The sequence below is a fragment of the Corapipo altera genome, unplaced genomic scaffold (genome assembly GCF_003945725.1).
Source record: "Corapipo altera isolate COAL_440 unplaced genomic scaffold, ASM394572v1 1b, whole genome shotgun sequence".
Lineage (NCBI taxonomy): Eukaryota > Metazoa > Chordata > Aves > Passeriformes > Pipridae > Corapipo > Corapipo altera.
The window spans coordinates 1,101,246-1,127,463 of NW_020884881.1; the positions used below are offsets into that span (position 1 = coordinate 1,101,246).

General features: G+C 36.9%; 1 protein-coding gene across 1 annotated transcript in view; it reads right to left on the bottom strand.

Moving 5' to 3' along the window:
• ATP6AP1 (ATPase H+ transporting accessory protein 1) overlaps positions 1-26,218 on the bottom strand; it is a 46,191-nt gene that overhangs the window by 5,517 nt on the left and 14,456 nt on the right. The window contains exons 6-9 of the mRNA XM_027639904.1: positions 24,818-24,903; positions 9,211-9,452; positions 8,576-8,629; positions 954-1,191 (exon numbers count right to left, since the gene is read on the bottom strand). Coding sequence (XP_027495705.1) covers positions 954-1,191; positions 8,576-8,629; positions 9,211-9,452; positions 24,818-24,903 — 620 coding nt within the window. The remainder of the gene's footprint in view (positions 1-953; positions 1,192-8,575; positions 8,630-9,210; positions 9,453-24,817; positions 24,904-26,218) is intronic.

Below are 26,218 nucleotides of genomic sequence, written 5' to 3' on the forward strand. Positions count from 1 at the left end.
CTTGATACTGGAATTTGTGGAAATCTCAGCACCAATGATGTTCCTTTGAGATTTCCATTATTTAAGCAGGAATGTCAAGTCTGGAGTCAGATTACTGAGATTTGGTTTGTTATCAAAATCATAAATACAATTATATCAGTATTTGAATCTAGTTATCACATGTTTGTCTAGCTCATGTTTGGCAAATAGACTACAGTTTCAAATTATTCCTATCCCTTTCACCAAAGAGATCCCTTAGTGCAATATTAAGATATATATGTTGATATGCTTCTCCTAATTCAAGAACAAAGTTCAAAATAAAACAGATGTAATCATCTACATCTCACATGTGTAGTCTGTACTACCGTACTAAATGCACAGAAAACCTATGTCTCATTCAAAAAAAGCCACTTGCTTTCCTTCTCGGCCATGCAGGATCTAGTATTGCTCTTAATTGAAGTCCATGGCAAACCTTCCATTAAATCTAATTGCACTGGGCTTTGTTTCTATCTGTAGGAGTACAGACAGTCTATGTCACCGGAAAGAGCAACCACACTAAGCTGTACTTTCCTAGGTAAACGAAGTGCCAAGAAATCAAATATAAACAAAGTAAGCAGCATAAAGCCACCCACCTAAGAGGCCCCTGTTTCCAAGAGCAGCCCAATTCATTAAACAGGCATAGGGACTTAGTCATTCTTTGTCTGATTAAGTACATTTGGTTTAGTTGGTTTTTCTGTTCAGTGGACAACTTCATAGTTTCATTTTTCAGAGCTGTGCTTTCATGTTCTCCTTGTTCAGCAGCTGGTGTCTTTTTTTACCCTTACTAAAAAGCTCACATAGGGGAACAGCTCTTTTTTTATATTTTCCCTCAGGCTGAAATGAAAGTAAGTGCATTATGAATGTGTGTCATTCACCGTCTACAATAGCAAGTAATAGTTCTTGGAGTTATCTCTGAAATGGCAATGCATACTCACCTGCAACCTGGAAATGAAAACATCCCAATTTTTTGCCTCATTGTTGGCTGGAACCAGCCTTGCAGGATAGAGATTGCTTGTTCCCACCAGCTGACAATGAAATGAATACTCTGCAGGAGCAGAGATGACAGAAACATTAAATTTAGCAAACTTTTCTCCATCTTGTATGATCTCCACTGAATCTAAAGTGGACCATTGTCTAGCTGAAACTTCATAGAACTTGCTGGTCATTAAAAACCTAGAAAGATAACAGAAAAAAAAGTCAAAAGGTTAGAAGGAAAAAGTTAATACCCATTTGATAAAGTACTAGTGGCAGATAAAGGTTCACTATTGCTGGCTGCAAACATCACAGCTGATGATGACATGGCTGATCATGTCATTGGGATTGATTCTGTGAATGTATTTACTGCATCTTAGAGTTTCATCTCACAAGCACAGCTTTCCATAGGTGTGGCAAGCAAGGAGCAAATGCAATTTCATTTTTTAAGGGCCTCTGCCAGTGCTGTATTTCATAAGTTACCAACAGTTTATAATCAGTAGAGGAGAAGCTGAGAGACTGTCAGAAAGCCTGCAGTGGCTCTGAATAAATATTTTATGGGATTTTTTTGAAAATTGCTTTTATGATAGGTACAGGCATGATAGCCATTCTATTTTATCATTGCAATTCTTTCTTGGCTCAAATGGCTAAATGGTATTTTCCTTTGCAAAGGTCTGAGTTTGACATAGAAGACAGTGTTTTCTCTCACTGGAGGGTGGGGAGGCTCTTGTCAGCTCTAGTTTCACAATTTGTGGTAGGTTAGGCACAAATAAATATTCCTCATTTTGAAAACATCTGCATATATGTGGTATTGCAGCAGTTTCCAGTAGTTTATAATGATGGAATTTATATGTGTGTTATTACCAATACTGTCTGAACACCTCTCAAATGTTCTGAAACAGAAATAATTGAGAACATCGAGAAGTACATCCTGATCCTTTACAGATCAGGACTATGTCCCAATCTTTACCACTTTTTATCCAGTTCTAGGCATTCAAGCTATCTCATAAGGAAATGATAAACCTTTCTTCTTATTGTATGTTGCTTAATACTTTATCCCTACTTGGTCTACACATGTATTCCCCTATACAGTTTGCCAGTGATTTGTTTTGACTATTGGTAAGCACAAAGGATTTAGAAAAGGAATCTTTTTAGCAATAAATGATACCTGTTACTAAATGAAATATTCTAATATGTCTATCCCCCATGGGTAACGCTGTATGTTGACTTTTAAATTTCAGGTAATACCCTAGATCTAATAATGATAGGTTTGAAAAAACAAGCATTCATCTATAAATGGGGCACGATGTAGGCTATTTTATATTGTATAGGGTATCTGCATATATAGGGTATATGTATATATAGAAAGAATATTCTCCATTGTAGAATGTTACTTGTTTGTTCAAATTAGTTACTTTAAGTATCATATCATCCACAAAACACAGAGTCTAAACACAAATCTTGTCAGGTTGGGTTACTACAGTAATTGAACCCTTTCTTTTTCTTTTTTTTTCTTTTTTTTTTCTTTTATTTTATTAATAATCTGTGGCTTTTGATTCATGTAACTTCAAAAATCTCAAGAGTTTCAAAATGCTCAGAAGGAATCCTAGAACTCAAAGTGTCATTAAACCGAGAAAAGGATGTTCTTTCTTATGGCATTCCTTACTTTTTAAGTCTAAACAGGTCTATCCAGGCAACATTCAGCTGCAAGCATCAGTGAAAAAGAAAAAAAAATTCATCTAGTACACATTCACAAATATTTATGGACAAAATTCTATTGTTATAGAGTTACAAAATTAAAACATGTATTAGACTTGATATTAATTGCTAGAAGAAAGGAATCTTTTTCTGATATACAGTACAATCTGAACAGAATCTCCATGGTGTCCCTGTAGCAATGCTACAGGCACTAGCTGAAAGCCAGTTATAAACACAGTTATATGTTTATGCTAACCACAGATGTTGGATGTGGTCTGTGCTTTTGCTGAGAGGATGAGAAAAGTGGTAAACAAGACAATTGCTTGTAAACTTATCATATGAACAAACAAGTTTTATAAGGCCATGCATTCTCCAAGAGAACACTGTCTTCACATCGCATCAAAGACTAAGAAGCTATGTTAAGTTGCAGATTTATGAGAATTAACATTCTATTTCATAAACTAGTTGAATGTGGTTGACTTACTAATACATGCTTTTATCTTCAGCATTTTTTCAAACAACTGGTAGTGAATAGCCTCCAACAAGCATGCACTTAAACGATAACTGATGTAACTATGACTCATTAAATTAAAAAAAAAAGATAATCAAGGAATAAAAATCTATAGATTTGTTTCATTTAGTTTAATATTTCCTCAGATGAGCAGATAACAAATAGAAAGAGCACATTACAGCAAATGAATGACAAGAAAGGGAGAGAGAACAAAGGTTTTATCTTCAGAACTGAAAATACCTTGGCTTTTATATGTTATGTTTGCATTAAACATTAGAGACAATTATGTATATTAGAGACATCATGTACTTTATGTACGGTGGCACAAAATTTCCTGGTCATGGGCCAGGCTCCCTTTGTGCCAGATAACTATATGAACTCTGCCACCACCTGTTACTGATCACACCTCATATGGCTAATCATTACAAGCAGAGATATTTCTGAAAAGGAAGATAGCTAGAATTACTACTGTTTTAAAGATTCGGAAAGAAACACAACTATTAAGTAAAAGACTTTAAAATGTGTGGTTTGCATCAATTCTATTCTTTACATGCTATGAACAAAAATAACAGTCAAGTATGTATCAATGTAAGTGTGGAAAATACTAATGCTCTGCACTTCCATCCACTTCGACATTTTTTCTCAGAGAAAATGACAGATAAGTGATTGAACAGCTGGATATCAGTTTATGAGAGAGCTGAGATGATGCTTCTTTCAGCAAAAACCCTACAGCTCCCATTCCTGCTGCAGCAATAGTTTACTTTTCTAACACTATCATGACACTCTACAACCACTCCCTAACAGCTCATCTCTCAGTGGCAAGTGCAGGAGGATGAGTGGGACTGTAGTTCTTGCTAAAGACAGGGAGAGGGAGGTGACAGCTGCTTGCACAGGATGAAGCAGCTATTGCAGCTGCTAAGAAGAAGTAGGATGTGACCAGCTGCTCAGTACATGGGGGTAGACTGGTGTTGGTAATGGGGGCAGGCTCTGGATCTGGCTCATGCTGATGAAGTTAGAGCCTCTTTTATTGAAGAATAAATTGAGCTACTTGAACAAGATCCTCTCTGGAGTCACTTTCTGTCTTCAAGGGATGCTCTCCTACACCCAAAAAAATGGCCTTTATAAGGCGAAAAAATGCAGTTATGGCTCTAAGCTCTGTTCCTTTCCACCTCTTTGCCCTGCTTGTGTCCTGTTTATTAAGGCAGACCATAATCTTACTAAGGTATGATCTTGAACAACAAATGTAATCAAAGTTTACCAGAAGGGGAAAGCAGAGGTTGTACTGTATCTCTGTAGATTTTAGAAGCCCTTGACAAGAGACATGCTAAACATGATACACAGGGTGAATAAAGTGTTACTGAATCATGAAAAAAAAATCAATGACTTGCTTTGGTTCTGTTGAGTATATCTTATAATTTGCATTATATAGCATACAATAGTGTATTATGGTAGCCAATAGAGGCCTAAAATGACACCATTGTCTCATAAATCAAGTGAAAATCCAACAGAAAGCAGCACAAATAACCAGGTGAGTCTTTAGTACTATTTTTAATTTATAAAGGCTTCTGAGGTGCTACGGGTTGAGACCAGCCAGTAGTCAAGCACTCATACAGCTTTTCCCTTACTCCTCATCCTCAACTGGATGGTGGGGGAAGATTAGAAACAGCAAAACTGAGGAAATTTGTGGGTAAAGACAAGGACAGCTCAATAAGTTAAGGAAAGAGGGGGAAAAAAACAATAAAGCAACAATCACATGCAGGTCAATGCACGATGAATGTCCAAGCAATGGCTACTCTGGAAACTACTCCAGAAGCTACTCCCTACATTCTTTCTCTATTCCATTTTTTATTGCTAAGCACCTGGGTCACCCATAAAAAATTGTGTCTAAATCCCCTGAGGGCCCAATAAAAACCTGGATCACACATGACTGCATGGAATAAATCAAAATATTCTGCAAAACACAGCCAGCCTATGCTAATATTACTTGCTGGGCATGACAACACTCAGTACTTTACCTGAGCTCTCTTTTCAAGTCCTCACCTATTGTGGAGCCTGAATTTTTTATTCCAGTTTCAAGGGCTGTTTTTACATTTCGGTATTTAGATATAATATGTTCAAGTAGAAGCAAAGGTCAAGAGAAACTTTGTGAGTATTTCACCTTTACTAAAACAGGCTCAAAGAATATAAAAAACATTCCTCAAAAAGAGAGAAAACGTGAATCATTCAGCTTTTGTACTGATATTCTCATTTAAATTACAGTAGGTCTGTTTGCAGAATTGCTTTAAATTTCTTCTCTTCAGATACACCTCAGATTCATGACCACATTAAAGTTTTTGTCCAATAATTAATTAAAATTGCAAGTTTTTATAATGATGACTAAACATAAATCTGAATAACCCTCATTAAGTCTATATATGTGCACTAACATCACATTTGATCTTTTTACACCTGCTTCAGAAAACAAAATCTAAGATAAATGTTTTGACTGCCAAAAGATTCTGATCTGTAGTACTATTGACTACTTTAAAGAAGACAACACCTTTAAGATCTAGCAGTTAACTAGTTTTGAAGCACAGGGTCATGCTCCATAGGATGCTTTATGATTCATATTATTTTCTTGGAACTGTAATTTTACTAGAAAGCCATGATATTATGCTGAGGATGTTACATTCAGGACAAATGTAGAAAACAACCAGATTCATTCATACAGAAAGAGATTTCAGTAGAGCAGCTAAGATCTGTACTAGAATGAGCAAAGATGCAGAATGAAAATACAGAGCACTGTTTTGGAGGGTCTGGCTCTATGAGAGTGGGACAGGAACAGCAACGAATAGACAGAAATGCACCAGGGCAGCATCAGAGAGGGTGATATTTTGAGACTTACAGTAAAAGGAAAAAATACAACTTGTACAGAGACTTGGTTTTAGAACAGTATTTTTGGAATGAGATCCAAGGAAAATATTTACTTAATTCCCTGGGGTGTTTACGGAAATACATGTCCCTTTGATAATTTACAGTATTGAAACCAAGGCATGCTTGACACCATCACCAAGGACAGTTCTCAAGGATCCTATACACAGCTAACTACAACAGTCAAAAAGTAAAAATACTATACTAACAGCAGTCTTATCTGTACACTATGTTCTTTCACAAGGCTGCAGATGCTTGAAGGAGAGATGTTAAATAACAATGCATGTCTGCCATGGTCTCCGATAATGACTATAAGTGTCTCTATGCACTCCAAATACAACTTGAAACACATCACTGACTCCCCTCAACACAAGTTCTGGAGATTCTTTTACCTAAATGTACAATGCCCTTCTGTCTCAGTGTAAATAATGGTATTTATTCATTCAATCTTATAATTTTACTGTCATGTGCCTCTTTGGCTCTTTTACCAATACATTGTTCAAGGTTTTGTTGTCTCCCTCATTATTACTTTATTTTCCTCTCTTTGGTTTCCTTGGAGTTCAATTTCCCTTATTCAAAATGTGAAAAGCATTTTAGATGGCAAAAGTCATGTGTCTTGCTGCCCAAGCAAACATCCAGTTCATAATCTGATATACAGAAATTTAATTCAGTGCAAGTTCCCTGACCAAATCCTTCCCAAATAATTTTAAGCAACTAACTGAGGTACCAAAATGAAAAGAGCAGGCCACATTATCTTTGTCAGAGCTTAAGAAAATAATCCTTTACTGCTGTTCCTGCTGCTGAGGAAAGAATTTCTTTACCAGCAGCTGAATGACAGCATGTAAACACTAGCAGATGCTTTCCTCATCCATAGAATCCACTAGTGAGAACAACATCTGTGAATTCTCAGAGTGGCAGTGAATGAAGTTAAATCCAGCTGGCAGGCAGTCACAGCTAGTGTTCCCCAGGGCTCCGTGTTGGGGCAAGTTCTGCTTAATATCTTTATCAGTTACTTGGACAAGGGGATTGAGGGCACCCTTAGTAAGATTGCAGATGACACTAGGTTGGGTGGGAGTGTTGATCTGCTGGAGGGTAGGAAGGCTCTGCAGAGGGATCTGGACAGGCCGGATCCATTGGATCCACTGGATGAGTGGATCAGTATGAGGTTCAGTGAGGCCAAGTGCCATGTCCAGCACTTGAGTCACAACAACCTCATGCAGAGCTACAGGGTGGGGACAGAGCACCTGGAAAGCTGCCCAGCAGAAAAGGACTTGGGGGTGCTGGTTGACAGTTGGCTGAACGTGAGTCAGCAGAATGTCCAGGTGGCCAAGCAGGCCAAAGGCATCCTGGCTTGTATCAGAAATAGTGTGGCCAGCAGGACCAGGGCAGTGATTGTCCTCCTGTACTCGGCACTGATGAGTGCACATCTCAAATCCGCTGTTCAGTTTTGGGCCCCTCACTACAAGAAAGACACTGAGGTGCTGGAGTGAGTCCAGAGAAGGGCAAAGAAGCTGGTGAAGGGGCTGGAGCACAAGTCTTTTAAGGAGGGGCTGAGGGAGCCAAGTTGTTTAGCCTGGAGAAAAGGAGGTTGAAGGGAGACATTATCGCTCTCTACAGTTACCTGACAGGAGGTTGTAGTGAGGTGGGAGTCAGTTTCTTTTCCGAAGTAAGCCCCAGGACAAGAGGAAATGGCCTCAAATTGCACCAGGGAGGTTTAGGTTGGATATTAGGAAAAATTTTTTCAGTGAAAGGGTTGTCAAGCCTTGGAACAGATTACCCAGGGAAGTGGCTGAGTCAACATCCCGGGAGATGTTTAAAATCTATGTAGATGTGGCACTTAGGGACATGGTTTAGTCGTGGACTTGGCAGCTCTGGGTTAAACATTGGACTCAATGATCCTAAAGGTATTTTTCAACCTAAATGATTCTATGGTTCTCCCTTTGATTTTTCTTCACAGGTCTTCCCATTCCCTTGCTTTTCTTCCCTGTTCTCATGGTAGCAGAAACATTGTCTTGTGATCACCCATGGAGCAGAAAAATTAAGATTTTTTGCACCTTCATTAACCACAAGCTAGCACTAATAGAGTGTACTGGCAATCCACATTAGGACTAAATACAGCCCTGGCCATGCAAGTAGACATGGAATATTCTCTATAATATTTTACAAATCACAGTTAGATTTATCTGAGACAGGATCATGGACTGATCCTATTAGTAAAACAGGATGCTGCATATACCAGTAACATACAGTATGGATTTTTGCCTACAATATTTTTTCAGAACTTTGTCTGAGCATATTAATATATTTTCTATATAAAGACTGCATTATTGTTCTCCTGCACCTTAACTCCTCAGAAGAGAAAACAATAAATTCAAAAACATTTTCATTTAACTCCTCCTCTTTTTTGCTCCTAATTTACAAACAGGTGTTGCAAAGATCTATTTAAAAAAAAAAATCATAAGTTACCTTATCTCTAGGCTGCTGATTCCATTCACTGGCTTTGTGTATTTTAATGACAGTCTAAGAAAAAGAAACAGATTTTTAATGTTAGAGTAGTCAACTTTAATTAGATCATTGTGACATTTCAATTGGAGGGAATATTCTAAATCAGTAGGCAATTACAAAAGTCATATAGCAAAGGTTCAGTACACAGAAAAATATGACTAAATATTTCTAGGGTTTCGTTTACCCAAATTTTCAAAGTAAAGGAAAACTGAGATTATGTTTCATTAATGTACTTCCAGCTGAATTACTAACTAGTAACTGGCAATACTTTCCTTCAAGGGAATGAACTTATGATTTCATTTATGCAAGTAAACTTCTGTGATTGTGAGATCAGGCACAGGGAAACCTGTTTGGACCAAATATAAACAAACAAGGAAGTAAGGAGCATAAGAGGGAAAAAATTTGAAAATAGTAGGCTGCATCTGAGCAATTTTTGTGGTCTCGATTTAATTTTTTTCTTTTAAGAATATCCAAATTTTTTTTTAATTTTGAATGCTTTAGAAGAAGAAAATTAAACTAGCACTAATTTGACATTGCATTATTTCTGATTAGTTTTCAGAATCACATGTATTATGAAATGTCTTATGCTTACTCACGTTGTGTTGCTGTCTGAGCACTCAGAGGCAGAAATATCCACATTCTGTGTTACAAATGTTGCATTTGTCAAATCTACAAAAACTGAACTGTTGGCTTTGAGGCTGAAATTACTAGCATAAAAAAGGATGCATGTATAATTTCCAGTGGTCATATTCAGAGGAGGATATGATAAATCATCTTCTTCCTCAGTGGCCATTAATTGACGTCTCAATTCTGCCACCACATTGGTCCTTCTAGAAATCTGGAATAACAGCACATTAACAGTTCATCTCCTTTGTAATAGTTAATATCAACTGAACACTGATCTTCACCATTCTGTACCATGAGCACCCATTCTTAAATCCTCAGTCAACCGCAGTGTTTGTTATTGTCTGTCTATTTAACTGGCAGTGTGGAGGCTAATGAGGCAGTGTTAACCTAGGTTCCCATGGCCAGGTGTCCACATGTGAAAACAACCGCCACTGATACTAGGCAAATGAATGTAAAACCATGTTGGTAGTGTTGTCTTAAGATAGTAGTATGCATTAGTGCTACCAGGTAAAAGAATTAATTTTCCCCCAGAAAGGTATACTAAAAGAAACAAATGGTTTTTTCTGCACTAAAATCACAAGAAAATTTCAGCTTACCAGTTCAGAGACCATCACCCCTTAACAACAGTAATAGTTTTTGCACTCCTTATTTTAACAGGCATGAAAGCAGACTACTTAACTACAGCATGATTTTTTTAGACTCTTCTGATGGTTTCTGGAAAAAGAAGACCTATGCTTATTTGGCTGATGTGGTGAACTCCTACAAGAGACACATTTGCTTTTAGGAGATTTCCGGGAATTCCTTTTAGTAGGTAATGTTCTAAAAAATGTGCCCAGAGCATCCTTGGTAAAACAGCCCCACCGATATCAACAGTTAAAACTAGCTGACCTTATCAGACAATAACTTTATCCTGTTCATGTCATACTCCTCACTTTTTACTCTGTTCATGTCTGGCATATTCCACATATTTTTAAGTCCCATGTCAGCTTCACAACTTTGTATGCTACAAGTGGTCTCTACCCTTGTATAGCTTTGGGGTACAAGAAATGAAAGGTATCACAGGAATTACTAGAACAATAATTACATAGAGCTATTGCCTAGAACTACTTTTAATGGGTTTAGAGACAGTCAAGGACCATTTTCCAAGTCTGGAACAGAGGGTATAATATCACTTTATAACCTGCCTGTGGAGAGGAGCCCCAAAAGATTTTGCCACCTTAACCACTGCTCTGTAAATGCTATTGGCCATCTGTTATTTGTAACATGTCTTTGCAGATATCTCATTCTATGAATGAAACAGAATAGGCTACATTAAAACCCTTTGACTAAATGCCCCAGTGAAGACTGCAATCTTCCTCTCCCTTACATGCATACTTTATGAATTTCTTTTTAATTCAGAGTAGTCTCTTTTCAAATACATCAGAACATGCATTATTTTAAATTAATACCATTTTCTTTAAAAAAGAGGGTACAACAAAAGAAAATATTCAACTTTTGATATAAAACTTTTAATCTTTCCTTAGGCTTTCCTGAAATGTAATCATTTTATTTCAAACTGAGGGGAGAAGCTGAAGTCTAAATTATATCCTGTCTAACCATTGACTTCACTATGTGGGCCCCGTCTATCGCCTAAAGAGGGCTTAAAAAAACACCTACTAGTAGCTGAAAATAATGCTACATGGATACTGTCATTGAGAGAACTTGGGAGATGAGGTTTAAGTACCTTAAAATAAAAAGAAAGCTATTAAAATACAGTCATAAGACTACAGCTTTATTTCTGATCAGTACTTTGTCATGAGGTTCTCACATAGAGATTCCCTTCCGGCTCTGAGAAAGCATATGAGCCAAAAGGGTGTTTGTCCAGGAAGAACGCGTTTTAGGGACAAAGAAATCCACTAGCTTTCCATTATTAAATCTGTTTTAATGAATTTGCCCATGCTGAAGAAGGGAGGCAACACAGCTTCCCAAAAACACTCCTAAAAAGGCTTTTGTTTCCTTCATATTTGTGAATGACAATGTAGGCATCCATGGACTGTGCAGCCCAGAGTGTCTTTACTTGCACAGCTATAGGCAGGTAGGATCACTACACTAAACAGGAGCCCAAAATTATCAGCTCTCTGAAGAAATGTCCCCCAAACACTCACTGGCCTGTATATTCACCCCTTTAGCCTGGAGATGCATTTCACTAACATACCTGTGAGTGAGGTAATTCTTACACTGAGTTATTGTACATCAAATTAGATTATTTAGGAACAATCCATAGTGGAAGTGTTGCTGATCATTAAACCATACTTAATTCTGTTGTTTAGTGTGCCCTACACCTTTACCTAATCTGAGTTGTGGGATATGTGAGTCACCATCTTGTTCTCTGGATTTATCAACGGCATTTTTTATCTCGGATGTGCAGTGAACAACCACAAGAACTGATTAAATAAGATACAGAAAAGAAAGGGTGTCATTTACATTTTCCTAAACCAGAACTGAATGCTGTAATTACTTAGCTGAACCTGCAGTAGAGGTAGCCTGAAAAAAATTCTTCCTTTTGACATGTTTTGTAAGCCTTCTAATTCAGATTAATCTCTCTAGGAAAGGAGAAAGGAAGCTGATCTGGCAACATCCTGATGCACAAACACACTAATCTTTTTCAAAGCAAACAGACCTTACATCCAAAATTATTCACTTGTTTTGTTGCTATTGCCACAGTTTTGTTGGCTGTTCCAACATAGAATGGCTAGAGACAAGAAAAAAAGATTTGTGGCCATTTCATGTAATTGAAATTACAATTGGAAACAAATATAAATCCAGTGGTTGTAAACATATAGGAGAAAAATACAAAATGCTGTGAAAATGAAACTTTCATTCACTGAAATGATGAATAGTAATGAACAGCAGAAACAAGCCACTTTTCACATGAATTTTAACATAGGATTTAGTGCAGTATAAGAATGAGATATTGCTTAATAGCATTAATTTTCACAAATGAAGAAAAGAACCTGGAAATATTTCAGGAATGTATGTGTAGGCCAAAGCTCAAAATACATTGTGAAAGAGGGGGCCAAAGAATCCTTTTGGGCCACTTGTGATGGTCTGAATCCTGAGGTGAAAGTTCCAGCAGGAGAGGGCAGGCACTGCAGCTGCTACCACAGCACCTCAAATACCTGTTATCTGAACTGGATTTTGGGTTTAGCAGCTGGAACTGCATCTACATATCATGTACCAACTGCAATTCTATTGACAGGATACCAAATTGACTGTATGCCTGCATTTGCTGTTAAAGCAATTTTTCATAAATTTCTTTATCAGGGACCATTAAAATCTTTTTTTTTGCAAGGTATCCTTTAAAAAATGTCACTAGGAAGCTGCTAAGTGCTCAGTACAGGGGTACTGCAGAATAGTAGATCATGCTGCTTGCTGGGGTTTGGCTGTGCCACATCAGAAGCCACTCAGCATTCACATCCCAGCCAAGTATCAGCACATTACAAATGCTTTTCCTGAAATTACCATTTCAGATTTCTTTCCACACAAATTGGACAGTTTTCCTCCATGTTTTCTAACTGATGTAGCATCATGGCCTCACTATGGGTAGTATCACCATGCCCTCCCCTAATATATCCATTTTTCTGAAGGATAGTGTACCACAAATCTGTGGTACAGGCAATGGTTGGTTGTATCTCACTGCTAAAGGTCAACAATTTGAAAGTCAAACATTAGAATTTGGTATAACTGTGAAAATGTTCTTTGCAGTGTCAAGTTTATAAAATCATGCACAAAGCAAGTAGAAAGAATGTATTTGATTGCACTTATTTCATTCATCTGCCAGTGCAAGACTGTAGCATAACAGTGCTTTAAGCTGTCAAAATCTAGAACATTAAGCAAAGAGTTACCAATTATCTCTATTTTTGAAAGTTTGAACTGTTTACATTTTTATGATTTCTAATCTTTTGGGGGTTTTGATTTTTGATTCTCTAGGCTGACTTGTGGCTGCTGCATTCTTGGAAGTGTTCAAGCCGAGGTTGGACAGGGCTTAGAGCAACCTGGTCTAGTGGAAAGTCCCTGCTCCTGGCATGGGGGTTGGAAATGGATGATCTTTAGAGTCCCTTCCAGCCTTATTTCACATATTTGTACAGCAACTGTAAGCCTAACCAAGATATCAGAATAAATGTCAATAGCAGGACATTTTGACCAGAAGAATCCTTCATCTCTATTTTCCATCTTTATTAATATTTTGATAAAGCAGGAGAAAAAGAATACACAGAAATGAGGCACATCACATCAATAGCAATCATTTACTAACAATGATTAACATCATTTTAGTGCCTTGTAGGATATATGACCAACCTTACTATCTCACATTGTTATCTGATGTCCTGTCAGACGTCACATGCCCTGTCCAAGCACACACACTTCTACCAGAAAGCCAAATGGCTTGGGCATTGTGACACTCAGCTTGTACCTGGTGTTCTGCATCTCCCTGGTTTTTTCACAAAAGCAAGGCTGGGACATGAATGTTAAAGTCAGAATGTACGCCTTATAGTAAGTGATAACGATCTCACTGCAAAATAAAATATTTTCTTATAATTGATAGAACTTTTATGACTTGTGGAGAGTACCCAAGTTGTGACCAAATGCTTCAGGAACTTCTTTTAGAAGGGACAATAAAGCTGCAATACTTTTTATGTTGCTCAGTTCAGCCATGGCCTGCATAAACACAATCTACAGTGTCAGCTCACATGCTTAGGGGCCAGATGGGCTTCTTCACATGCATGTCCTTTAGCAGCACTGGGCTATACAAAAGATCTCTTGACTGTGATTTACAGAAAATGTGACTACTCCGTGACACCAACATTTTGCAGAGACAAGTGAGTTAGCAGTGACCATGAAAGCAACAGAATCCACTCCAGACAAAGGTACTGCAATGCAGCACTTGTGAAACCAATCTTCTTAAAAGGCCTTAAAATAAGGCAAGGAATTTTTGCATGTATGGCACAAACACGCACATCTATAAATGCCAGAGTAGTCCCAATTTTCTAAAGAAAATTACATTTCCTGTTATTTTCTTGCTACAATTTTTAGTGGATTTTTATATGAAACTTCTTCATCTAACTTCAGAAAGAGCAGGAGTTAGTCTATAAAAATATCCTGAATTTAGAAAGTAAAACAGACTGTGTATAAGCTGGAGTAGCACTTAATTCTCCACCATAAATTTCATTTAGGACAAATAAACCAAACACAGTTATTCCAATGAAAACAATGTCTTGGTCATCTTCAAGAGTGTTAAAACTCATTTACACCTTTTTAGTAAATCTGATTTTGCAATGCAATATACAAAAGAGAAAAAAATGTATTAGGAGCTGCACTGTAAAACAGAATTAATTCTGAAAGGAATCTACCAGATGTATGATTCAAGTAATATTTACTGATGCCAATCTCCCCAGCTTTAGCATTAGATTTCTGGTGCTGTTTCAGGCAATTCTGCCACGGAGATTAAAGAAGCTACAGATTTTGCATAATTTTAGACTGCCAGGGGAATACCCACTTCCAACTGGTTGTTTTCCCCACTTTCTTATGTCCATATGTGGAATTCAAGTTGCCATGGGAGATGTGAAAAAGGATGGAGGAGTGTCTGCTGCAATAAAAGGAAACAGATACTTAATGAGAGTTGGACAGAGGTTATATGGGGTCTGATGGGTTACCTAATTGAAAAATGCAGATAGGAGCCAAAATGTGTTACTCACAGTGCTGGGAGAGTTGCCAGCACTGTTTGTCCCAGATGTAGGCTAGTCACAGCAAATTAAAAATCTGAAAACCCCTAAAATTCTCCCTTCCTCTACTTCATATTCTGATCCTGCAGCACTTTGGAAGACTAATCTGCAAAACTGGGGTGCCTGTCTCCCTTTTTTCCTAACTTGAAGAGAGATGTGTAGACAAGAAAATAACATTTATAACAAGAAAATATTACCTTCAAATTTTTATTGATAATCCAAGGAATTTACTTTTACATCTTTTACTTTAAAAAATTACACTTAATTCCTCCAATCCCTCGGGTCTGTCCATAATAAATTAGCTGCATATTTTTCAGATTCTCCCTGTAAAAATACTGTGTCCAGTGTGACACCACCTTTCTTTGCTTTCTGCATCTCTGTGTGTGACAACACTTTTGGAGAAAACAGAGAAAGAGAGACCTTGCACTGCAGCAACTTGCCAGGAGAGTCCAGCTCTCTCTTCTGAGTTTTACTGAATCAAAAGATAAAGACCAATAAATCTAGAAAGATGGATTTTTTTCACAGAAAATCTATAAAGAGGTGCTTCTAGTCTGCTTTCTTGCACTCAATCTCTACCTAATTTTTCTGACAGTAGTGTATGTAAGATAGAAGGTATCCATATAAGTAAAATCCACACCAGAAAGTCTAGACAAAGATAATCTTAGACATAATATCCATGCTTTTTTGAAGGATATTACCATGCTTTCATTTCTTCCAAGTTTGTCTCAAAATAGATGTGTTTCCACCAACCTAGGGGAAAAGTCTAGTTAAAACTTCCAGTTAACGGCTCTCAACCAATATCAGCAATCTCAGTTTCATAATTCCCTTCATCTCCTACTAGTCTCTAGCCCAACAACCAAACCAAGACCAAAGCATGCAACCTTTGCCAGCAGTTAGGTGGAACTGTCACCTCTGTGGCTGCCAGTTATGATCCTTGTCACGATGCTTTGATATGAGACTTTGGTAAATTGAAATTTATATGGTGAGGCATTTTAGAAAACAAATACCAACTTTCTTCCTGCATTTCTGTGGGATTGGTTTAGCAACTTGATGCCCATTGCTGTTCCTACACCATAGCCAAGCTTCTACACCATGTAATGGCAAGCCTGGTTGGGAATTTGGCTCAACCATAATCAGTTGCTCCTGATGGAATTCAGATCCTGAGAAAAACTGTGGATCAGGACCAAGGAATATTGTTAGGGTCATAATTTAATTTCCTTCAAAGGGAAGGAAGACAAGAAGTACTGCAGGTAGATATTTAGGGCAAGGCTGCTCTGACCACATGCAGAAGCTTCCTAGCTGCACAGCCACACATCTCTCAGCTCCTGGCTTTTCAGCCCTAGAGATGTCTTTGGAGGATACACATACACTGTGATTCTCTGGGTAGGTGTGATCATTTCCCATTTCTAACCCTTTGCTTCCCCAAAGTGCCCAAAATGGCAACATATGTCTGCCTCTGAAAAAGATCATGCTTATGGGCTTTGGTGACTGGAGATGGCACTGAAGACACAAGTGTCTCTGCTCACCAGTAACAATGAATGGTGAAAAGATTCAGAGGTCCCCCAGGCAATTTGCAGATGCTTAATCACAAGGGTCTTGAGATTCCAGCTGGTTTCACTTAAAGTAGGGAAGACTGCACGAAGCTTGAGCTGCCACCTACCCAATTTCCAGCTGACAATCACTTTTCATTATAGATTTCCTGATTGCCAGCAGAACAATGATTTATGCGCAGCAGGCTTTTTTTTTTTTGTATGATGTGGCAACTATTTTCATTTCCAAAGGTGGAAATTCTACAACAACCTAACAGGTGAGCATGAGGAGGAAAGTCTGTGAGATTCTTTAGAATCTCTGTGAGATTCTAAGCTTTGCTTAGTCTGTCAGTTGCCTCTTCTGGCTCTTGGCCTTTAGTTAAATAAGTTACATATTACTTTTCACAGTCCTGTCCCAGAGAAATGCTATGTCAATATCCCAAACTTCCACTGCCAAGACATGAGAACAGCTAAACTGTGAGAGAACAAAGGTCCACCTTGCTCACAGCCAGTGCTCCTGATTGTAACTGGCAGCTAAAATAAGGGTAAATACAAAGAATACTTGTCCTGGGATGCCCTCTTTGATTTCTGTAATCTCTGGGTTACAAGCTTTCAGAGCTGAAGGTTGCATTCAAATGAACACATGTATTAGGATCTTCTTTCCATCCATCCTTCCTATTTTTCTTCCATTAGTTTATCTAGTTACTGAAAGCTATGTGCTTTTGTCATCCAAAAATAGTTTACTTTGTTTCTTTAAAGGAACTTGGTGCCCCTGAATTCCTGTGTTATGATCTGTGAGTGATGATAGTCATGAATACTGTCCAGAGACAGTGAGTAATTATTACATATTCAGACCATCCATGTTATTGGTGGTTTTATTTATTATTTCCCTCTTGAATTGTCACTTTTCCTGCCTAAAATATTTTAATCTCATAGCTTTATTGTAACCTTTGGACATGGGAGTCCAGAACCACATGCACTGTTCCGCTGGTAGACTTGGAGTCACCAAGGGCTTAGTGAATCAATTGACGATTGCTGCTTTGCCCTCCTCCTTTCCAACTGATGGGTAATGCTCTGCTTGCTATTCATCCAACTGCTGACTGCTGGGGTGTTCCAAGAGATCTACCCACATTTGCACTGTGATCCTTCTTCTGAGAAATAGCAGCCACTCACTACAGTGTAATATGCATATTTAAGGCTTTCCTTATGTGTTACTTTTTTTTCAGACGGGATTGCATCTGTATTTTTATCACCCAGTAATGCAGTGCTGTGAGTGGTTTCTACAACTTGTCAGTACATCAGCTAACTCTGGCACCTTTGTATTTCATCCCCCTTTCAATACTAATGACTCTGTTGAACAGCACAGGCATCAGCATCAATCCTCATAGAATCCCACTGGCAAACACTCCCCACTGTGAACATTAATCCTTTTATTTTTACCCTTTGTTTCCTACCTTTAATGTTTTTTACTTCTTCTCCAAAATAATTCTACTTTTTTATCTTTTTTACTCTAGCAACACAATTACTTTTACCTGTACATTTTATGCCTCTCAGAGAACACTGAATCCATACTGTATTTTCTTTATATATCCACATATTTATGACTTCAGTTTCAATTAATTTTGTCAGTATGGAAGGTAGGCTTTCCGGTTGTATTTCTCCAGAGATATGGAGCCTCTTTCCAAATGCCATGTCACACTTGAAAATTCCTCATCCTCTGAGATGAAGGTCGAACTATTTTATAATTTTCATATATATTATACAAATTATAATTCAAAAGTTGTACATTAGAAATCACGATGACAGTTTGGCAGTTTCCTATTTTAGTTTAAACTTAGGTGAAAAATATACAACCCTGATGATATGACACTATTAATTTTATTGATTTATTCTGAAATCTCTTCTACTGCCACCTCAGTAGCAGAAAAAGCTCTTGATGCTCAATGATTTTTGAAAAAAGCCTCTGAACTGAGAACTTGTCTATGTTCTACTATAGCAATAATCAACACACAGGTCATTTGGCTTTGCATTGTAACTCGTTTTTCTGAGTTCCTCTTTTTTATTAGATCCAGTACTCTCTGAAAGAATTCCTGCCTAATGTGTTTTTATGAATAGTTTTTATGTCTTGTGCATATCATTCCTCTGAATCTCTTTAGGCCTGTCATATAATATGGTACTAAATTTGCAAGAATTTATATTCCTTTTAATTTTCCTTATGCATACAGGAGTGTGCTTTTTGAAGCATGGCTTTATTACTTCTATCTCACTCTGCTAATTATAGCACGGTTTGGTATATTTCCATGTGAGGAGGAGGGTGAGGGGAAAAATGACTTTTTTACATATATTTTGACCTTTTAATATGTTGTATTAAAACTGTTTGTATTCCAGATAGAAACAGTGTCAGTCAACATAATTAGTAGAGACTACTGTACAATTCATCAAATCACAGATAGATGGATTATTTAGATCTTTAGGTTAAAGTCATATCACTTGGATGCTGTCTTCAGCCTTTGTCTTCAAAGACTGTTCTCAGAATAGGACTCTAGAATTCTCAGAATATTTATCTTTGTCTCCTTGAATCCTAACTTCTTTTAAGATACAACAGCAGTCCTTTACAGATCTATTATCTCACTCTAATACTTTTTTAACCTTGGAATTTTCCTTCCTGAAAGTTTTTAGCATGCCTACCAACATTTCATATCAATATGCTTGTTTACAGTTACACACTCCATATATTCTATCCTATTTTAGCCTTATACTTTAATTTTATTCTAAATTATTAGTTTATGACCTCTGCTCATATATGAGTATATATATATGTATCTTTTAGAGTATTCATTGAAATTTTTATACCTGCATTTTACAAATTCCTTTTTTTTCTTAGGAGACAATTCATCCTCACCTATGTCCTTCTCCACCATCCCTCCTCCACTTCAGTTTTCCCAGTCCTTAGTTTTAAATGCAAAATAAACACAACTTGCTAATTTGATCTATATGGAACATTTGTACAGGCTTCATCTATGCCTTAAAAAGTTAATAGCAGAAAATAACAAAATTGTTCTGATCAGATAAGAATAATATCTTACTTCCATGCTACCCTTCATTTAGCAGTGAAGTAAATAAGCATATATATATATATAAACATAATGTAAAATGTAAGCTAAAGTTGTAAAAATGTTTAAAGTAAGTGAATCTTAACTCACCTTAGTGCAAAGTCTAGAGTTAAAGGTTTTCAGTTAAAAGTTTTCAGTTATTTCTCTGAATTCCCCACTAACACATGGCATGAATCATACAGAATTGCTAACAAGCATGTCTCACATCTGTGTCATTCAATTTCAAAGCTAATTTTGCTAAATGTTTTCCTCTTTCTTTTTTTCCCCCCTAGCATGACAACTAACTGGCTACAACCAGCCTTAAATGATTCTTTTGTAATTATTTAAAAATACTCTACATATATTAAAAAAATATACTCAAAACTGAGTTCTACCTGTATAAGAAAAGAATGCTCAAAACTGAGTTAGATAGGAAATAATCAAGTGTACATTCTTCATCTACAAGTCAAAGCTTATTTTTAATTATAATGGCATCCTGTAAGTGGGGAGAGGAGAGGACTAAAGGATGAGGAAATCCTCTGGTTTCTTATTTTAGGCTGGAAACATCGATGTTTTATTATACTATATTAAACAATAATTGCTCAAATGTAAAAATACAAGACTAAATGAATAAGGCAATTCCTGTATTCAAGGATGAATGAGGATATTAAACCTTCACCCCTCCAACTCCTGCAAATGGCATAATAAGTATATTTCTAATGCTTCATTCATGGGAAATCTCATTTTATGTAGTGTTTAAGTATAGTAAATGGTCAAAAGCATTCCATTAACCAGAAGCCGTGAAGTCAATGGGGTGGCTGTTGCAGCATTTAGTCTCCTCAGAGTGGTAAAAGGAATAGTCAACAAAACAGAGAGGAGCTGGATGTAAGTGGAAGATGAAGCAGAGCAAAATGTGATGCATTTTAAAAAATATGTTAGGTAGAAGGTAGAAACAAAGAAAACGTAAGCACAAGCACTTGCCAAAGAACATAAAAACTTTTCATACTCTTTTCAGCCAGGGTGCACATCAATAGCACCTCAGGATACTATGAAGAGATGTTTTTTAAGAGTCAAAAGCAATCACTTGTGCTGCAGATTCCAATGTTACTTTTGGCTGAATAAAGTTTCTATAACTCATATTGCTTGGATCTGAGTGGAATCCAAGACTTAACACACAGAAACACCAACTAGAGCAGAAAGCTTGTAAAATGAAGCAGCCCAAAGCTGATGGTAGCTGAAGCTCTCTGAAAATGTGGAGGCAGCAGAGAAGGTTCACAGTGCATTTCACAGTGCATCTGTAACAAGCGAAATCAACAAAATGAATATCAGCTGGGACATAGCCATAAATCTCCTTTTAGCAATTTGTAGTCCCTTAGCATTCAATCTAACTGGAAAAAGATGACAACTATAAAACTCTCTTGCAGCTTCAGAAGAAAACTAGTAAAAATGTTACACGGACACCATGAGAATCTGAAGGATGGGAAACATGATGAGATTTATGATTTGAAGCATTAACTTTAAATCACTGCAGCCTTTTTAACCTCTCCAATTACAACAGCAGAATAAAATTATGCATTACAACCACAAGCAAAAAAACATAACTAGCAGCAAGCACAAGTAGAAGGGTGACCTTGATCAAAGACCCCAAGAACACAGAAATTTATATATTCATGAGAAATACTGACGCAAGAGTGGAACAAGGACTGCAGAGGCATTTGGTTCTCCAGAAGAAAAATTAGCAATCAAATGAGTTTCAAAGGAAAGAAAGGTCTTGGCAGGAGACTCCTCAATTCTTGGGACAAGTTTCTGGGTTTTAATGGAAAAAAATATGAGAAATGTTGAGTGAGAGTTGTCTGACTAAACATGTATCAAGATCTGACCTAAGCATGAGGACTACCTTTATGGTTGTCAGAGACAAAGGAGATTATCATTCTGCAGCAGTCCCCTACAGAACAGTCAGAAGGATTATACCCTAAAAAGTCCTTGATTGTAAAGAGAACCTTGGTTGATAACTTCAGATGTAGACCTATACACTTCACTTGCTCAGAATTAGGTGTTACAAGTCATTCTCTCAGTGTCACCCCAACTCAGCCACACCTAGAAGGCAAAGCATTTCAGAACAAGAGTCATAAGACTTAGCACTTGCTTTGTTGGAGGAAGGCGGCTCTTTTATGAGATGATGGGAGGAATCATGAACTGCTTAGTGAAACCATTTCGAGCAGGTCAGAAAGTAGTTTCTCTTTCAGAGTCTTAATTCTGCCTTCCAGCTTCAAATCATAGAATCACAGAATAGCTTGTGCTGAAAGATACCTTAAAGATCATGTAGTTCCAATCCCCTGCCGTGGGCAGGGACACCTTCCACTAGATCAGGTTTCTCAGAGCCCCATCCAACCTGGCCTTGAACACTTCCAGGGATGTGGCATCCATAACTTCTCTGGGCAACCTCTTAAAGTGCCTTACTACCCCCACAGTAAAGAATTTCTTCCTAATATCTAATCTAAACATACTCTCAGTTTAAAGCCGTTCTCCTTTGTCTTATCACTACATGCCCTTGTAAAAAGTCCCTCTTCAGATTTCTTTTAGGCTCCCTTCAGGTACTGAAAGGCTGCAATTATTTCACCCTGAAGCTTTCCCTTCTCCAGGCTGAACAATCCCAATTCACTCAGCCTTTCCTCATAGAAGAGGTGCTCTAGCCCTCCAATCATGCTGAAATTGGAACAGAACAAGAGCCAGCCTGAACAAATCTCCATCATGCACTGGGGTAATGAACTGATAATTATGATAGCCCACAGGCATCTCTGTCTGCACTGCCTAAACCAAACAGCTCTTTCTCATCAAATCAGAAAAGAGGCTCAATCATAGGGGAGTTTTTCTTCCTGTCTCATTAATTCACTTTCTGTGAAGCCAATAATATCAGTCCGGAACCTTTTCCAACATATGCATTTCTCACGTTTGTTTTTCTCTGCTTGAGGCAATGGAAGAACAAATGAACGTAATGTGATGATGCCTTTAAGCCATTAACTGCCCAACAGCAAGGACGTAGAGCTTGTGGGAGAGAAGCATCTCAAAAATGCCCATTTTTGGGAGCTTCATCGTATAAAATTAATTTAAGTGACTAGGAGTTGTCCTTTTATTTTTTAAAGTGTAATACTTAAAGCTGATCTCCTTAATCACTGAGAATAAGACAACTTAGTAAATGCAAATCTTTCATACTGAATGACCTGCTATTGATCTACAAATGCACTAAGTAATGTAAACTCTTTCTCAATATGATTAAAACCTTTTACTTCTCATATGTATGGATCTTGGCTATCACTGGGGAGCTTCTAGATCATACAATAGAAACTTTATAGCTTAAGTGAAGGGAGTTAAGTACTTTTGCTTATGGTTATGAAACAGTTCTTATCTTTCATGGTTCAAGCACAGCCAAAGACATGCAATACATACTAAGAAGAGTTTACATGCAAATGTACAGACTGATGAACTCTCAAAGGTACATTATGCTGTCTTTTCTAGCTCTGTACAGATGTACCTTGAGTGCAGTAAAATAACTTAAAGTTGTCATGAGGGGAAAAAATGTTTCAAATGGCATTTATAAATTCAATATATCATTCAATTTATACAATTAAGAAAAGTTTAAATTGCTAATTTTTAAAAAATGTAGAACATCTTAAAAGATGTTGATTTAATTATTTAGAAGTGCTTCAGTTGCTCGAAGTGTTACTTTAATTTAGAAAGCCTTTGAAATATGCAGAGATTTAAAATTCAACAAACTTTTAAAATCGATCAAAAAATTCCTTCTCTTAACTCTATTCTTTCATTAATTAAAAATATTTTTCATTCCAATTGTTCTAAATGCAATTTTCAGCTAAGAATGCCCATGTGACTTTGGTTTCAAACAGTAAAGAGCCACAATAATTAAGTAATTTTTATTTTTATTTTGGATCTATGTTAAAGAAAACAAAGCAAACTCAGAGAAAAAAACAGTTTACGACCTTTGCAAGAACAGGCAGGCAACTCAGGAAGAGTACAAGGATGTCATTAGGTCACATAGAGAGAAAATTGGAAAGGCAAAAACTCGGCTAGAACTCAATCTGGCAACTGCTGTGAAAGATAATAAAAAGTGTTTTTATAAATATATTAACAACAAAAGGAATGACCTCTTCTCCCTGGCAACTAGTGACAGGATGACAGGAAATGGTCTCAAGCTGCACCCGGGGAAGTTCAGGTTGGACATCAGGAAGAATTTCTTCACTGAAAGGACTGTCAAATATTGAAACAGGCTGCCCAGGGAGGTGGTGGAATCATCATCCCTGGAAGTGTGGAAGAAACTGGATGTGGTGCTTAGTGCTATGGTTTAGTTGACATGATGGTGTTCAGTCAAAGGCGATTGGTCAAATGATCTTAGAAATCCTTTCCAACCCTAATGATTCTATGATTGTGTTACCATATCAGGAACTCAGATGTGTTACCACTGGAACAGGTAGAGGTGTTTCTTTCAAAGTTGCATTTTTTAGGATTCAGCCCATTTCTTGTATGTTTCTCTTTATAATGGCAACTGGATTCTGTTTTCCTCAAGGCAGGACTGTCTTCCATTTAATCACATTAAAATTAAAAATTGAATATTTTTCGATTGCAACCTGAATGTCATACAAAAAAATAACTCTTCATAAATAACCATTCTGCATTGCTACTTACTGTTAACATGATATGATGTGATCTATAAATGATGTTCTGATTATTAGCAGACTTTACCTTCCAGCTGTAAATACTAAGTACTGACTGAAAGGAATGAAACCAATTAATTTAAAAATGGATACACTACTAGCCTTCAATTAATTAATAACACCGTTTTTACTGACCAGCAGGAAGCCTGATAAAGTTCCATGAAGAATTCACTATAAAACCATTGGACTTAAATGGAGAAAAAATCCTTAATTTACAGTTCCTAAAAACAACAATAAGTTCTAAAGACAATGGCAGATTTATGGTCTCCTAGAACAGTAAAACTTCTATAATTATGTGATATAGCTATCGTACATGAAAATTCGTGTAATATTTTCTGGTCAAAACCTCATATAATACAGATTGCTTTCCTGCTTAATCTTGAAAATCATCTACAGCATTTCTCTGTAAACATTAAGTTGTTGAATGATAAAAATCTGACAGTTCTAGGTACTGAAGATTACTCACCCTTGAAGGTCTCACTGCAGTATAAATTACTGAAAAATGAATCCCTCGTTCCTGCAGATCCATGGTCACTTTTCTGATTATTTTGTCTGTAAATAGAAATATGCATAATTTAACAAACTCTGTAAGATTAGAAAGCTAAAATCCTACAGTAGTTGGAGAAGTAATGAGCTAGATGTTTAAGCTTATTTGCTCTATTTAAGCAATTTAAGCGCTCATACCATTTATAGGTCAATAGGTAAAAATGGGATAACATGTTCAGTGTCTTGACAAATGCAAAATTTCACTGAAATAATACCAAAAAATACATTACAACAGTGCAGAAAAAAGCAGTGGTTTTGGAACTGAAAAGTAAGTATCATAGAAACAGTACCCAAAAGTTTGAACTTTGGGTAATTGAAAACAAGAGCAGAAGAAATCACTTAAAAGATGAGAGCAGGATGCATATACTGTTAGTCAAGGGATGAATTAATAAATAAATAATAAAGTTTAAGAAGTATTATTCTGTGAATTACAAAGTATACAGAACCTATCACTGAGAAACAATACTCAAAACACAGTGCTTAGTGTGGAGTATGATATGCATAATATTGGCAGCAATATTTCTTTTGGCTTCAGTGGATTTAAAGCCTAGTTCTGCACCCTCAATAGGATACAGAAAATTTTGCTGTTGACTACAGTGGAGGCCAAAGGAGAAATATGGTGGAATATTTCTGGAAAAGGAAGGAGAAGTCTAGTAAGGAAGAGAGAACCTTTCAAAGAAGTCAATTATGCCTCTACAGAAGATCCTCCTTCAGTTCTGAAACCACAGGCAGTTGCAACAAATACTTAAAACCGATAAGTATTTTCAAGGTCTATGCAGGAATATTAACATCTGCTTATAAGGAGCATAATAGTTATGAATCATTAACATTATTAGTCTTGTTATTTGGACTGCTAGAGAAACAAGCAAGTAGACTCACATTTACTGTTTCAGTGCCTTCCCACTTCTCATCCATGTACCAGACTGGTGAATGGATATTTTATAGCCTGGACACACAGATTTCTCAGGTTTTGAGGTTATATTTTACAGAAATTGTGTTTTATTTTCATCTACTGGAAATGGAGCTTTTATTATTATCCTCTTTAATCTCTTCTATTTACCCTAATTATGGTCTCCTGGCTGAGTAAAATGTTTAGCTTCTGTAAGAATGCAAATGCACTAGTTTTTCTGCAGGTTTTAACCAAACTGATTGCCTCATAACAGTCAAGAGTCATAGCTATGTAAATTTTCCTTCTAAAAATTATTGTTAAAAGGATCTACTATCAGAAATATACTTATTAGTCAGAAGAACAACTGCTTAACTACTACTACTGTAATTATATTGGTTATGGAGATCTAAGGCATTACATAGCATAGATTCA